Source organism: Aquila chrysaetos, chromosome 9 (assembly GCF_900496995.4).
Source record: "Aquila chrysaetos chrysaetos chromosome 9, bAquChr1.4, whole genome shotgun sequence".
Lineage (NCBI taxonomy): Eukaryota > Metazoa > Chordata > Aves > Accipitriformes > Accipitridae > Aquila > Aquila chrysaetos.
The window spans coordinates 40,930,220-40,945,026 of NC_044012.1; the positions used below are offsets into that span (position 1 = coordinate 40,930,220).

General features: G+C 46.3%; 3 protein-coding genes across 3 annotated transcripts; 1 reads left to right on the plus strand and 2 right to left on the minus strand.

Moving 5' to 3' along the window:
• Positions 1-5,585: 5,585 nt before the first annotated feature.
• GATC (glutamyl-tRNA amidotransferase subunit C) lies at positions 5,586-8,041 on the minus strand. Its single transcript, XM_030024180.1, has 4 exons — positions 7,873-8,041; positions 7,411-7,577; positions 6,898-7,001; positions 5,586-6,513 (listed from the first exon to the last, which is right to left on the minus strand). The coding sequence occupies exons 1-4, from the start codon at positions 8,020-8,022 to the stop codon at positions 6,458-6,460; spliced, it is 477 nt and encodes a 158-aa protein (XP_029880040.1). The 5' UTR covers positions 8,023-8,041; the 3' UTR covers positions 5,586-6,457.
• A 13-nt stretch (positions 8,042-8,054) lies between these two features.
• TRIAP1 (TP53 regulated inhibitor of apoptosis 1) lies at positions 8,055-9,375 on the plus strand. The gene is made up of 2 exons (XM_030024189.1): positions 8,055-8,278; positions 8,716-9,375. The coding sequence occupies exons 1-2, from the start codon at positions 8,132-8,134 to the stop codon at positions 8,797-8,799; spliced, it is 231 nt and encodes a 76-aa protein (XP_029880049.1). The 5' UTR covers positions 8,055-8,131; the 3' UTR covers positions 8,800-9,375.
• A 2,292-nt stretch (positions 9,376-11,667) lies between these two features.
• On the minus strand, positions 11,668-13,139 carry LOC115345454 (cytochrome c oxidase subunit 6A1, mitochondrial). Its single transcript, XM_030024181.2, has 3 exons — positions 12,986-13,139; positions 12,482-12,621; positions 11,668-11,924 (listed from the first exon to the last, which is right to left on the minus strand). Exons 1-3 carry the CDS (start codon positions 13,086-13,088, stop codon positions 11,838-11,840), a joined length of 330 nt encoding a protein of 109 aa, XP_029880041.1. The 5' UTR covers positions 13,089-13,139; the 3' UTR covers positions 11,668-11,837.
• Between the last annotated feature and the right edge of the window lie 1,668 nt (positions 13,140-14,807).

Below are 14,807 nucleotides of genomic sequence, written 5' to 3' on the forward strand. Positions count from 1 at the left end.
GCCCCCCTCCGCACCGCCTGTCAGCCATTGGTCACCGCCTCCGCCCCGCCGAGCGCCCATTGGCCGTGGCCCGGCGCTCTCCTAGGATTTTACCGTTGCGTTTTCTTTCAGACCGGGATGCCTCGCGCCCGCGTCCGTTCCCACAGCGACGGGCGGCCGCGTGGGCGCAGCGCCGGGCTCGGCGGGGCTCGGCCGGGCTCGGCCGCTGGGGCGGCCCCCGGTCCCGCCGCAGGACGCGGGCGAGGTACCGGAGAGCACGCCCCGCACGTCCCACAGAGCGCGTGCTGTGCGGGATGTTAACGTAGATTTCAGCTCCGAACGGAACGGCCCCAGCCCCGGCTCCCGCGTACTCCTCCCTGTCGTCAGCTGGCGATCCTGGGCAAAAAACCTGCTCCTTGAAGTACGCTCAGTCTCCAGTGCATTTAATGTGTCCGCCAGTTTCTGTAAAACACCTTTCCGTAGTTGATACGTGGGCCCCAAAGGCCGTTTTATTACTCGCCCCAACCCACATCTCAGAGACGCCGAATGTAACCCAGTAACCTCTGCAGCAGGCCCCTGTTTCTCTTTGAACTTTGAACAGCTCTTTCAGTAAGATGCCCTTTACTGAGAGGAAAGCCCACCCATGTTCGAGGAAGGAGTTCCATAGCTTATAAATGGCACTTGATCATCTTTTCTATTCACGTGTCTGTTTTCAGTTTGTTTTTCAGACTAAGTGACCTCTGATAGAAATCTATTACCCATGTTTACTGAGTATGATCAAGTCAGCTCTAAACTTCGTTCCTTTTGTGAACTGAATCCATCAGACTTCTTAAGTCTCATTTAAGGTGTGTTTTGCAGACCTCACTATTTCTGCAACTCTCGCCCCCCCTTTCTTGGGGGGGGGGGGTGTTTTGGTTTGGTTTGGTTTTGGTTTAAATGAAGCAAGATGTTTTGGGAGATCCCTAGTGCTCTCTTTGGTTAGTTTCACTCTCCCTGGGGCACTTTCTGCTTGTACTCTTGTCAGCAGCTAGAAAATTGCTGTTGAATCTTCCATACCTGGTGATCTGTTAATAACAGGACTCTGAACCATGTCTATTGCAAACAGCACAGGATGACTTAAAAAAGGTTTTCAAATACTGGTTGGTGGGACTGCCATTTCCTTGTAGAAACAAAAAACTCAAGAGCAGTCATCCACCTCACATGAAATGCAAATATTTTTCGTATTCATACAGTATAGTTACCTGCTCAGTGTCATTCATAGCAAAAGCAGCATAACTGGAAGCAACCTTTTGCTTTTGCAAACTTTGAGGTGACGTCAGAAGAAGATACTGTCCCCAAAATATTAAAACTGGATAATGTAGTACTGTTGTCACTCTAGAGTATCTCAGAAGTAACTTCTGGCTTTAGCTCCCAGGTTTTAGCATTCCAATTAGAAGAGATGCAATTCACAACTTTTTGCTTTCTGTCTTGCCATCAGGAGCATGTGTTAGGGACAACTCTGAAAGTCATGAAATTAAGGGAACTTATCTGGTTTAATCCAGCAGAAGAAAGAGCATAAGAGACCTTGTGTGCTACCAACTTGAAGAAGCTTTGCATAGTCTCGGGGCCACAGTAAGCAATTAATTTACAGAACTGTGTTTAGTATCTGCAGCACTAGCAATGGTTCTTTGAGTACTAGACAGTTTTGTGCTGACAGAACTGAACCATTTAACAACCTTCCCAGGGCTTACAAGGAACTTCAGAAACACCCATGAATCTCTGAGGAGGTGGTTGTGTTTGGTAGCTGCAGGCAAATTTCTATGCATTTATTAAGAAACGGTTAGCTGGAGGAACAGATGTGATGACGACTGCAGGAAATGTCAGTGTGGGTGAGATACACATCGTTAACAAGAAACATTAAAGCCTGAGATACACGGCTTTAAAGAGAAACATTAGAGCCTTACTTGTTAATCAAGAATATAAAAGTATAGTTTCCCTCAGGACAGAGCTGCAGGGGAAGGCAGAACAAATACACATAGGAGATGATAGCTGGAGTAGAGGAGGTGCCAAAGAAAATTGGGTAATGAATAAGGCATATCATGAGATTCCTCTTGCAGATGGAGGTTAGATTGCAAGCACTTCTCAGTTGAGGCCTTTTTTTGCTCTGTGTTGTATACCATATCCCTATATCTAATAGAGATTTTTCCTGGGGTTCCTAGTTACTATCAAAACATAAAATAATCACTATCAGCAATAAAACAACTTCCGTTTTCTTTTTTCCATAAAACTGAAGAAATCTCCACCTTGAAATTTTCTTTGTAAACCTGGAATTTATATGCTGGGACTTCTAATCCAATTTTGTATGTCACAGATTTACATAGCAGTGGAAAAACCTTAGCAGGTTTAAGTCCAGTTATCTCCATGGTCTCCAGGGAAACCAGCTAGATACATCATCTTAGAATCTGGCCTCCTTTTGTTGTTTTTTTTTTTTTTAACCAAACAGATTTTTTTTTCTTTTTGCCATATCTATTAACCACTGAGAAAAGATTAGTTATTTCACAAATATACATTATGTTTGCCTCACTGCAGTTACAAGGAATTTACAGGTAGTGATTTTATTACACGAGTCCTTAACTATACTTATTCACTTGCCAGGGTTTATAAACTGCATTGTGGCAGAATACTGCAAAGATCTGACCCAGATCCAGACCCACTTGCGTGTCAAGGCCCTGTGGTGAAAGCGGGTGAACAGGCACTATGAAGGGTGTCTTGTCCCTACCTCAGGGTGCAGCCGGGGCCCAGGGGGGCTTTGCGCCATCCCGTGGGGCACACCACCCACCACATTAGACACACCGAGGGCAGGCTGAGGCACTAACGTATTCTGCCCCATAGGCAGCTCATCTGGCCTTTACGAGGGTTTCTGTTTTGCTGGTTGCAGGTGTCTGAGTCAGGGCTGTAATTCCCTTATTAGTGGTGAAGTTGCAACAAACCCCTTCATTAAAGGAATGTGTGTTTTCCACTTTAAATGCAGTTTGGGCTGCAGGGAACAAGCATCAGGCAGTCTGTTCTCTCACTAGATTGTGTGGGTAAGGGACCAGCGGTGAATTGGCAGTTTTAAGATTAGCCTGTGCTGTACTGGGAATGTGGTATTATCTTTGTCCAAATTGTTGGTTTGGTTGTTGCTTTTAAATAGTTACTTGATGATATGTTGGGTTGGAAGCTCCTGCAGCCATGCAGTTCACTCTCAAATTCCTCTCCCTTTTTCTATGTAAATAACACTGTCCCCATTCTCTCTGACAGTCAGGGAAGGATGCCAAAATGGATAGAACAAGTGGGGATTTCTCAAACTGGGAATTCTCTGCTGACGTGTTTGTTGTATGGTGTGACTTGAGGTCTTTCCTTGTTGTGATTTATATATGCATCATAAATTACTTTTAGGCTGAGCTTGTGTATTTGTAAAACTTCAGCATTTGCAGGGTCTAAATCTTGAAAAGCCTGAGACTAAAGCACTAATACAGTGTTACAGCTTTGCATAGAATTGGATTAGTGGGGTTAAATAGATACTTCAACATCCTTGAAAGAATTCAAGTATCATAATAATTATATGTTTTGTGCGTATGCATATATGTATATGTATGTGTGTATATTATGGAAGCTTAAACAAATAATGAAGTAGCTGCACAAATAAGAGTGGGACAAGTGTTTGCTCTCACTTCCTGCCAGAGAAATATGAAAAAAAATATCAGTTCCAGAAAAAAAAGCAGTTCAAAGCTTACCAAACATGCAGCCTTTGAGGGTAGTGAGTGAAAGTGGATCCTACCAGTAGCTGTGATTTTTTTATACCAGGAGAGACAGCTGTAGTCCTTTTCACTCAGCCTAGCTTTTCCATTAAATACATGGCACATAATGAATGGCCTGAGAGCGAGCTTGTCAAAACAGTTTGTACACATAATATTAAGAGCAAGCCACTAATGGCTGAACCTAGTACCGGTACTATTAAAACTCTTTAGTAGTTTTTTCAGTGTTTTTCAAATTCTGATACTTCTAATATGCTTGGTAGACTTTTGAGATGTTAAGAAACAATGCATGTGTATCGTTAATCTCTAATTTGTATTATCTGTTGTTTGCAGGGATGTGGAAGATGCAGTTCGTGGGAGAATCGGTTGTTGTGGCTATGCTGAGAGGACTTCCTCTATCAGACAGCTGGCAGGACCTGAAGGGACACGTGCACCAAGCTGGTGGTGTTTATTATGCAGATGCGCAGAAAGACGGAATGGGAGTAATGGCTTTTCTCTGCAGAAAGATACAGAACATGCACTGTGTAAGCTGGATGACATCAAGTTATGATCTCATGAGGTGAGTTTCTGCCCTCAGGGGAAGCATGTACCTGCACGGTCATGGAGGAGCCTACTTTCCTTCTCCCATCAGGCTCTCCAGAGCTTTAAGAGCAGGCTCAGAACTGGTGATTAGTAGTATCCTATTACAATAACATCAGGGGTCTTTTCTAGCACTTCTGAAGATTCCACTGTGGCTCAGCATGTCACGATCTCTTCTAGTGCATGGAGTTACGGTTGGAATACATAATTGCAGATTCTTAAATCTGTAGGTGGACAGGGCACCACCCAGGAAGAAAAGTTTGTTTTTCAGCTTTTTACTGCACTCTTTATGGCCTGAAAGTGAATGGTCTGGACTACCATTTGATTCTAGTTTGCTGCAGTATTCTTCTTTCACCAGGTCTCTAGTTTTTCTCAGTGAGCTTTGGTTTATCTTGCCTCTGACTGTTGGAGTTTCTGTGAGGAAGCCTCAGCATTCTCTGCCAGGATGAGACAGTGACAACGTAGGTTGTTTGCTAGAGCAGTCTCCCAGATTTGCCCAGCACAGCACCTCTTCCTGTGATGGTCTCCTGGCCTCTGAGCCAGTAAGGCAGAGGCAGGGAGGCTCATTTTGTTCTTGGAGCTGTGCTACTTCTTTGCAACCACTTCTTTACTGTGGCTGAGCTTTCTGTGACAAACATCCCATCTGGGAGCTGATGGCTGAGGTGCTTGCCCCAGTGATTTCCTTACAGAATTTGAGGTACTGGTACATGACTGTTACTTGAGGGTAACAGGCTGAGCCAGACAGTTAACTCTTAATTTTCGGCACCCTCTTGCAAACAGAAATAACCCTGCGCTAATTCAGTCTATTTTTTTTCCCTCAAGATGGAAACTTTCCAAGCCAAAACCAAAACTGAGCTGCAAAAAAAGCATCTAGAGCTGCATGCTCAAAGATATTTTACTTCTAGGATATTATCATAACAGTCTGGGGAATGGTTTCTACAACTCTGAGATCTAAAGTAAAAGTTCAGCATCCTTATAACCAAATTACAGCTAGTAAAGTGGTGCTGTTGAGGTGATGATTGCATGAGTTCGGAGAGCTGGAAACAGATTAAAGGTGAAGCCGTATCCAGAGCGGTATCTGCTAATCACACTTCTGCTTCTAATAAAGCTGTTGCTAGCTTCCTGCTAGCAATGTCTGCCTGCAACACTGAAGAGCACCAGGGTACTTAGATTTCTAAAACCTGTTCCAACAAAAAATGAAGGTGACAGTAGATATTTAGTTCACTGTGCCAACAGAACAAAAATGCCAAGTTCACAAGTAATTACATTCTTTATTTACAACAAGCTTAGCCACACAAGATGCTTTAAATAAACAACTGCAGTGCTTTGTTTGAAATGGTAGAATGGTTTAATCCAGAAAATATTGCTGGTGCTGCTGGAGATACGTCTGGTGGACAGAAATATTTACAGCAAAGATTTTTTTATTTTAGAGCCACTATTTCTGTGCTTGAAAAGTACTTTCTCAGATTATGTACAACTCCAGGTATTTAATTTGTCAGAATAAAAATACAAAGTGGGAAATAGAAGGTAACCCACGCAAACATGGAGCACAGAGATAAAATGGAAAAATTCAGTAGAAACAAAATATTTGAGCGAATCATCTTCTCAGAGTGCCTTTTCTTCCATAATAAAAATCTGAGTTCTGTCTGTACGTCACAGAGATACTCAGCAATGTTACAAACCCCTCCTCCATACCAGACTATTACTTCTGACAGGGTCAGAGTCGAGCTGAAGGTGCGAAATAGGCAAATACAGCCTTCCAACCTCTCTTGTTTTCCTGACAAACTTGTTGAGGAAAAATATAGTGTTTTGGGTTTTTTAATCATTACCTTTTAATGTTCTCTTTTAAAGTCTAAGCCATTCAGTATCTTTCTTAAAGAGTAACATCAAATTCTCTTTGCTAAATAAAAGCACTAGGGTCATCTGTCGTGCTGCCTTCCAGCTTCATAAACACGGAATATTTCAGTAGCACTGCTAAACTTTTTACACCTTCCTTCTGTAAATTGTCTTGCAAGTGCTCTTCTTTTGATCAAAATACATGCCAGGGTATTTCAGCTGTGACTGCACAAAACTTGGTTTTTCCAAATAAAATACCAAAACGGTGTTTGGGTTCTGGGCTTTCACTAAGAGCCCTGCAGAAAAGTCTCTCGTTCTTCTAGCTTTGGTAAAGAGATGTTACCTGATAGAAAACAAAAAGAAAGTTGTGTGAGACCAGGTCTAAGTTACCTTCTGGGTAGTACAACTTAGCACAAAAGTGCTTCTCCAGTTTATTTTAAGTATGTACAGGCAGCTTAAATTTCCTGAGCAAGCAAGGAGAGTAAGTCCTGTCCGACTTCCTGTCAATAATCGCTCAACACGTGCAGTAACTTTAGAGTAAGATTACCTTCTGTACTGCTTTTGGACCAATAGATTGCAGACTGTTTTATACAGATGGCTACAGTTATTTATTTTAGTACATCCTTATTACTAGCTAGTATTTTTGAAAATAAATGCAGCTATGGCAGGTTATATTCCTCAGCTTAATTCAAGCAAGATTAAGAGGTTTTTATAAGCAAGACTATACCTGGTGGGGCTACAAAATATTCCTCTACTTTCTCTCTGGCATTTTTCAGCAGCTCTTTCGTGCAGTTGCCTTCTGTAACATCATCTTCTCTGAGATACAGACACCTGAAGAACAAAGATTACTAGCCTGTCTAAGCTATTCTATGAATATGAAGTAGCAAGTGTGGCTTATTTCTAAACCTGGTTTTGGGCTTAAGTAAGCAGCAAGACAAGTATTGGATCATTTTGAAACAACTAAGAATGCCACCGACAGATATCTGGGGAGCAGCATGTGCAGATCATTCATGACAAGTAAGGAGCACAAAGGAACCGGAGTTCACCTTTGCTATGCTTACATGTAAAGATCATGGGTGCCAGTGACATCTTCCTTCCACATAAAACCACGGTAAGGCTCTTCTATAAGCAAAGGGGCCAAATGCATAACCAGGGTGATTCCCAGGAAAAAAAAAAAAAGTTACGAAAGCAAGTAGTTTGATACATGAATAGTTAAAAGGAGGCTGCTGTGATTCATTACCTGTCCTCCAGGACTGAATCCATCGGTTCTACGCCATCGGTGTTTACTTCATGAAGCTGATCGGCAAACTGGATTGCTTTCTGCAGCCGCTCTACGCCCTCTGAATCGCGGAAATCAACCAAGGCCAGGCGTTCCAAGTGATCCAGCACTTCCACCGTCACTTTTCGCTGTACAAAGAGACAAATACGGACAAAAAGGGGCAAAGGTGAGCAAGTTTAATACAGCGCTACTTTTCTTTAACTGAAAACTCGCTACATGGCAAACCCCCGAGTTTCCATCCGCTGGGAGACGCCGATTTCTCGTACTTTCCTGGAAAATGAACTTTAACCAAACTCCTATTTTTTCCTCCTCCTGATCTCCCCGCCTAGCGCAGGGCAAACCGGACCTGGCGCTCGTTGCGGTACCTCCGCCCGGGGCCCTCCCGTCCTCCTCCCGGGCGCCGCTCCGGCGGGGCTGCCCTACCTGCGGGGGCGACCGCCGCTCGCCCTGCTGCCACGCCGGGCGCGGGGGGACCTGCGCGGCGGACACGGCCCGGGCAGCAGGGACCCGCAACGGCGGCGGCGGCGGCACCGGGGCCGCGCGGAGCCACCGGCCGAAGTAGAGCGTCCGCATCGCGCGGGATAACGGCGGCGCCCCGCTACGTCACCTCTGCGCGCCGGAAGCGCGTCAAGAGCGGCGGAGCCGCCGGCCCCGGCGCGGTGTGAGAAGGGCCGCCGCCGCGATGAACAGCGTGGGCGAGGCTTGCACCGAGCTGAAACGCGAGTACGACCAGTGCTTCAACCGCTGGTTCGCCGAGAAGTTCCTCAAGGGCGAGAGCGCCGGGGACCCCTGCGGGCAGCTCTTCAAGCGTTACCAGCTCTGCGTGCAGGTGCGTCCGGCCACCGCGCCGCCGGTGCGGCACACGGGTAGGCCTCACGCCGCTCCGGGTCCCGCCCGTTCGCTTTCCGCCCCGAGCGTTCTTCCGACGGACTTCACTCTGCTTACCGTAGTACCGGGAGGAGCCCGCGGCTGCGCGCCCCACCGCGCTGCTCCGGATTTTCTCCGGTGTCCGTCGGTCGTGGCGTGTAAATACTTTACAGGTGTCTCTTGCTGTGTTTTTCTCGTTCATGGAACTTCTTAAGCCTGCCGGTTTAGAGAGCATGTTTATGTGACGGGATCCGGACTGCATCTCTAACACCGAAGCTTTATCCAAACCAGCTTTAAGACTACTTTTTCTAGATCGTGTTTTGTACCAAAGATTACATCACTTGGCACTACAAAGAAGTGTTGAGTTTAATTTTTTGGTTTTGTTTTTCTTCTTTTCAGAAAGCGATCAAGGAGAAGGACATACCCATTGAAGGCCTGGAGTTCATGGGCCCAAGCAAAGGAAAAACTGAAAACTCCTCTTGACCTCAGCTGTATGGATGGAGTCACTAATATGAGCCTTTGGACTAAGCAACATCACCAGGCATACGACTAGACGCCAGCTGGACGAGGCCTTTGTTAAGCTGCTTTCTAGGAAGAGAGGAATCTTCTCTACTTGTAAAAACAGCCACAAAAAAACCCAAAACAAACAAACAAAAACCCCCAAAACCTGGATCATGTGGTAACTACTGCCTCCTTTTCAGTGAATTTTGGTGGTGGTGGTTCAGCGTCTAACAGCGTGAAAAGCCGTTTGAACTAACTTCCTATTGAATGTACTCTATAATGGGAGAATGCTTCTTAGAGTGGGCTGAGATAGTAGTTGCTTTGTGACCGATTTCTCTTGCTTATTTATATAACACCTGAAGTGTTTAAAAAGAATATGAAGGAGGTTGATTTACTTTGTCTTGTCCCTCTGCTGCTGAATTTTGGTGGAAGAAGTTTGTTTTATATGATCCTGAATGCTGAGGGGCGAAAGCGTTGTTTTGTATCAGCAACAGAGATGGTATAAAAGCACTCTATTGGACCTGCAATAACTTAGCTAAAATAAATATAACCAAGTTATATTTTGTTCAAGTAAATAACTGTCCAGTAGAACCTGAGTGTGACCTCTAGGAGGGACAGAGGTGGCCTGCAACAGAAGCTGAAGAGGACACTTTTAATGCAGAGGGTACTTCTTCAGCCTTTTCTGAGGTACTGAAACAATCCTGAACTTGAATTCTCTCTCTTTTAGCATTATGCGTTACTGCAGTAAAACTGCAGCACAGCCCTGGCTGTCCTTTTCCACACTACCACAAAGCGCCAGGCTCACCATGATCACTGTTAGACTTTTGCTTGTGGTTGTTAAAGCCTGTGTTGAATGAGGGAAACAGTGGGTTGAAGCTTGACAGCTGATAAATGTTAGAAGCCCCAGCTGCCGCTGATAAATGTTAGAAGCCCCAGCTGCCGCTTGGGAATCTCACCTGCTCACAAAGCTGCTCCTGAACTGTGTGTGTACCTTACACCTAGGAAAGCAAACAAAAGTTATTTGTGCTGGCTTGTAAACTGCAGAAATGCTTGCAGCAACTAGAAAAAATGGGTTTGGAAGAGAAGCAAGGGATCAGGATCCATCCCATCCAGTGGCCCTGTGAGCACTGTGGCAGGTGAGATTTCCATTGATCTTCATACAGGGATGGGGAGAAGCTGTCCCCTCTCATTACACTAACACAGGTGAAAGAGTAAAAAAATACTATGGCCTGGGGACAAAAGAGAAGTCAACTTCCTAATTCTCCTAGATTTACAGTGAGGAAAAAAAGTGAGCTTCACTCTCTTTACTTTTAAGCACTACCTGAAGGATCATTCAGAATTTTTACTTTTTTAAAAACCTAAAAAAAAAAAAGTAAGTTTTGAAGTTCTGAAATATAATAGCTGGCTTGTCTGCACCACAGCCCCTGCGTAATGACCCCAGACACTGGGAGTAGTGCGAGGCTTATGCAGAAGATCAGGAACTGTAGCAGACTGGGGCCGTTGTTCCCTGTGTCTTCAGCGATGGCCTCAACACAGCAGGTGGAGTGCAGTCAGGTAGCCTGGGTCAGCCACACTCCTGTTCTCACGTGCGTGAGACAGCTAGTGTGATGTCAGTATGGGGATTAAATGTAGCACTTAAAAACCAAGCTGTTGACACTTAAACTGCTGGGTCACTCAGGTATAAATAAAAATAGCTAAGGGAAAGGTCTTCCTAAGAGCACCATAAATAGCATTTTGGGGACTGTCAAGTATGCAGCTTTTTTCTTAAGGAATAACACATAACCAGTTTGCTTTTCTAGGATCTTCATCTAGGAAGAAATGTAGTGTCATTTTTGTCAGTTAGCTTTAAAACAACTGGGCTCATCAGTGCTTTATTCTGTGCTTTTAACGCAGAAAAGCTTGTCTTGGCACTCATTTTACTAGTAAGTGGGTGAAATAAATTGCATTGCAACATGGGGAAGGGTGTCCCACAGCGCCCACTTTGAGATTTGCACTTGCCATCCATCACTCCTTTCAGCAGCAAGATGCCAAGTCAGCTGGTGCATTCTTCCTTTTGGGAAAAACAGTATTAATGACAGCTAAGACATAGCTCTCTCTTTCATACTATGCAAAAAAATATAGAAGTTGCAGAAGGAATTGGAAAACGGTTGACTTGCAGAGAGGAAAAACTTCAGAACTAATACTGTACTGGAACATACTTGGAGCTTTAAAGTTGACTGTTAACTATGGAAGATAATTAAGCTCTTCTAGGTTAAGAAGCTTCCGAGTGACAGAGGATACATTATACAGACATACGCAGTGGAGCAAAAATTGTGTTTTCATTTGTAAGACCTGTATGGAGACTTTCTACAATCAGACTGCAGCTTTACGAAAAGCAGAGTTGTGAGCAACATACGTGCCAATATACTAGAAAATGTGAGAGCTGAAGATTAACATTAAGGCACACAGAGCTTGCTTAAACATCTTTGCTGCCACTCCCTCCCCCAGAAGGGGCTAAGAGAAAATTGCCTTCATGACTGTTAATAAATATTGCAATAGCTGATTACGAAGAATGTGTTTCAGTATATACTGAATTTTAATCTACAGTATTAGCCTGATACCTGTTCGTCTGGCTGTGAGCTGTGGGTTTACAGGGATCAGTTAAACCAGACGTGAAGAATATGAAATTGAGTAGTGTCCTATGCTGAGTGTGTTCATGTTGTTAGTGTTATCAGATACCAGAGCAGGTATTCAGGCAGGCAAACCCCTTTGCTTCTGCACTATATCTGTGGGCAGCCTCAATGTTTTAAGCAAGCGCTGAACTAAAGAACTTCTAAGGATTCAGATTAACAAAGATGTCAGATCCTAAACTCAAGTTCAGAGTTGTTTATTTAAAGGACCTCTACGCAAGTACAGACAGAGTACGCAAGTACATTCAGCTTCATCACAGAAGGAATGTAGAGAGTTTCTTAAATGATGGTTCCCACACAACATTCTGGTCCAGGACGGGAAGAGCCAAAGTTCTGGCTGTGGTCAGGTTCTTAGTTTTCATCTTCATAACCGGTTGGGAGAGCATTAACATGGGGGTTGTGGAATAGAGTTTTGTTCCCGTCACCCCAGGGGAAAGGCTGTTGAAGGAAGAAAGAAAATAAGCCAGTGGCAGCTAACTGAATGATCTATACAGCACAGGAGATCAACAGCAATATGGACTCAAACACCACACAGCTTCATGGGCTGATGCATTAAGCAAGCTGGCATCTGTTCCCAGGCTGTAGGAAGCAAGAGCTGGAAAAACAGTCTCCCTTAGCTAGGAGCCGCCCTCTCTAGACAACAAGATCTTTGTTCTTGGTTAAACATCAACTGCACTATGCTATGAAGACCCCAGTTTTGAGAATTTGGGATCTCCTCTGTTAGCTTCTAGATCTGTATTAGGTTTAGGTAAATACAGCAGCTCTAGGACTGAAATGTTTTCTTGGGGGTGGGAAGGCCTGCGAATACCACAGGTACTTCATCTGAGCTGTGAGAAACTCTTCTGCTGCCTCCAAAACAAAGCCGTGAGTTAAGATCACGGCTACGTACGCAGCGCCTCACGTAGCAAAGAAAGCAAGTGACACTGTACTAATCTCAGATGATGCTCTACAATCACGGAAGAAAAGAGGGCCTTAAACAGAGCAGGCGAACGTACCTTGGTCCTGATCCGGAGGTGAGTGTAAGGAACAAACTCAGGTCTCTCGTGCTCGTGGTGTGCTTTCAAGTAGCAGTTCAGCATGCAAACGCCAACGCCAGGCAGAGCCACCACGAAGCTCAAGAGCTTCCACAGGCGGGCTAGTAGGAAGCGTTACATGAATTAGAACAATAATCACCGTTTCCATTAGTGCCAAGCGACCGGAGAGCATGTTAAATGCAATTAGTACTTTAATGAGGAATTACGCTCAACGTCCCTCACCACAGCGCGGGTCTCCCTCCCTGTTTTGAACAGGGAGACGACGCAGCTCCCCTCTCTCGCGGGGATCCCGGGCTCACAGCTCTCCGGGGGAGACAGCCGCCCTTCGCCCGGGCTCGCACCGCCGGCGCCTGCCGAGCGCCCCGGTTCCGCGGCGCAGCCCCGTTCGCCGCGAAGGGCAGCAGCTGTCAAGGACGGCCCGGCCGCGGGCCCCGACTACGCCCTCGCCCCGAAAAGCCCCGTTACCTCCGCCGGCTTCGTGGGCCACGGCCGACATGCTCCGCCCCGGCAGAGAGCGCGGGGCGGCGGCGCCTCGCAGCAACCGGGAGACCCTTCCGAGCGCCGCCATCCCCTCGGCGTCCTCGGGCGCCCACCGGAACCGGAACTCCGACGGCGGCCGGCAGGGGACACGGCAGCTGCGCGCACCGCCGCCCGCCGGATCCGAGCATGCGCGCTCCGCTCCCACCGCCAGCCTGACCTTGAGCGGCAGCGGTTTGCGGCCGCCTTGCTGCGCATGCGCCGTCGCTCTGCGGGGAGGGGGAGGGAGGAGCCGTTAGTGACGTGGGCGTCGCCGCGTGTCGTTAATGAGGGGGGGGGAACGGGCGCCATTTTGGTGCTGAGGGGTGGGGGTGACGCGTAGCTGGTCCAGGCTTGGGGGGAGGCTGCCCTGCGAGCACCCCCGGAGCTCTGGGGACGGGGAGGGTGCGGGAGAGCGCTGGGGGGGGGGTCCCGGCCGTGAGGGGACCGGAGGGGTCGTCCTGCGGGGCTGGTCTGGAGCCGGGGCAGCCGCGAGGGGAGCGAAGGAGCCTGGAGCGGGCTGTGGGGAGGGCACGGAGGAGGGGGCCTGCGGCGGGGTGGCTGTGGCGGCTGGCAGCGATTTGTACTGGTTTCCACTGGGTGTTGGAAGGGCGGTACTGGGTGGGACCTGTGATAGCTCTGCAGAGCAGAAGGAAACCTACTGATCTATGACATTGCGTACAGAGACAGTTGGGGAGGGACGTCTGCCAGTGTGGGTGTCCATGAGTGAGTTTCAGAGACTGTGGTCGGTGTAGGTGGCCCAGGAGACAGGCCTGGTGTCCTCTGTAGAATTTCCTGGCAGCGAAGGGATTGCACACCTGTATTTGAGTTTCTTTTATGCAACAGCAGAGGAGGGCTGTTAATTTTGTTAATGCGACTTTTTCACATTAGGGACCAATCCCATCACTGGGATGTAAAAACTGTTTAAATCACGACAATAAAAAGACATTTGTCATTAATGAATTGCAGTTTTGTAACCACTGATGTTTTAATTATGTGGATTCCTGGGATGATCCTGCTGAAATAATAACACCACTTGAATGAACGCAAGATCTCCAGGAAAAAAATAATCATCGTAATTAGTTTGCAAATATTTAGATCCTATTTTATTATAATTCTTTATTGGAGCCTGATGGTTGGCTGTTTGACCTTTGGTAGAAGCCATGTAGATGGAGAGTACATTTTCAAACACTTAAAACCCTGCAGTAATATGAGAGGACTCCTGTAGTGGATGCAGAGACTGGAAGAGTGGAAAAGCAGAGAAACGGCGTGCTCAGGAAGGGGTGGTGGTAAGGTCTGGTCTGTGAGCAAATGATGATGAAGGAATTGTATTCTCCTCCTAAAGGTGTGTTTGTTCATGGAAGGAGAAGGAGGAGGTTTGTCTGTCATATGAAGCAGGCATCTATGAAAGATGAAGAGGAGCTGAGGGAAAGCACAAGAGCTCCGTCCTGGTTTGGGATTATGTTATTACAGAGTGCTACTCTGGCCAGGGGCTCACATTTCACCTTAGTCCCACAAAACTGATCACTTTTCTGTTGGCAAGATCAAAGCATGTAGCACAGCTCAGTTGCTGTTACAGCATGGTTGTTAGATGGTAGGAAGCTGTGTTTGCTTCTGGGGAGTGTGACTTCTTTTCCCTTTTTTCACTTGGAGCAGGTCTCATGTCCAAATTTACTGTAGCATATAGGAATGGTAAGATGGCTGGGATCTTGGAAGGCTGTTGTGAAACTTACCTTGACATAAAAATATTGCTCAGTTGTTTGTTTACCGT

What these genes read in the sequence shown, in the direction of transcription:
- GATC (XM_030024180.1), bottom strand. Translation starts at nt 8,022, where the DNA reads ATGCGGACGCTCTACTTCGGCCGGTGGCTCCGCGCGGCCCCGGTGCCG. An exon ending in AGCGGCGGTCGCCCCCGCAG is followed by an intron (nt 7,578 to 7,872) that starts GTAGGGCAGCCC and finishes CTCTTTGTACAG; the next exon opens with CGAAAAGTGACGGTGGAAGT. An exon ending in ATATTTTGTAGCCCCACCAG is followed by an intron (nt 6,514 to 6,897) that starts GTATAGTCTTGC and finishes GTTTTCTATCAG; the next exon opens with GTAACATCTCTTTACCAAAG.
- TRIAP1 (XM_030024189.1), top strand. Translation starts at nt 8,132, where the DNA reads ATGAACAGCGTGGGCGAGGCTTGCACCGAGCTGAAACGCGAGTACGAC. An exon ending in GTTACCAGCTCTGCGTGCAG is followed by an intron (nt 8,279 to 8,715) that starts GTGCGTCCGGCC and finishes TCTTCTTTTCAG; the next exon opens with AAAGCGATCAAGGAGAAGGA.
- LOC115345454 (XM_030024181.2), bottom strand. Translation starts at nt 13,088, where the DNA reads ATGGCGGCGCTCGGAAGGGTCTCCCGGTTGCTGCGAGGCGCCGCCGCC. An exon ending in GGCCCACGAAGCCGGCGGAG is followed by an intron (nt 12,622 to 12,985) that starts GTAACGGGGCTT and finishes GCTTCCTACTAG; the next exon opens with CCCGCCTGTGGAAGCTCTTG. An exon ending in ACCTCCGGATCAGGACCAAG is followed by an intron (nt 11,925 to 12,481) that starts GTACGTTCGCCT and finishes TTCCTTCAACAG; the next exon opens with CCTTTCCCCTGGGGTGACGG.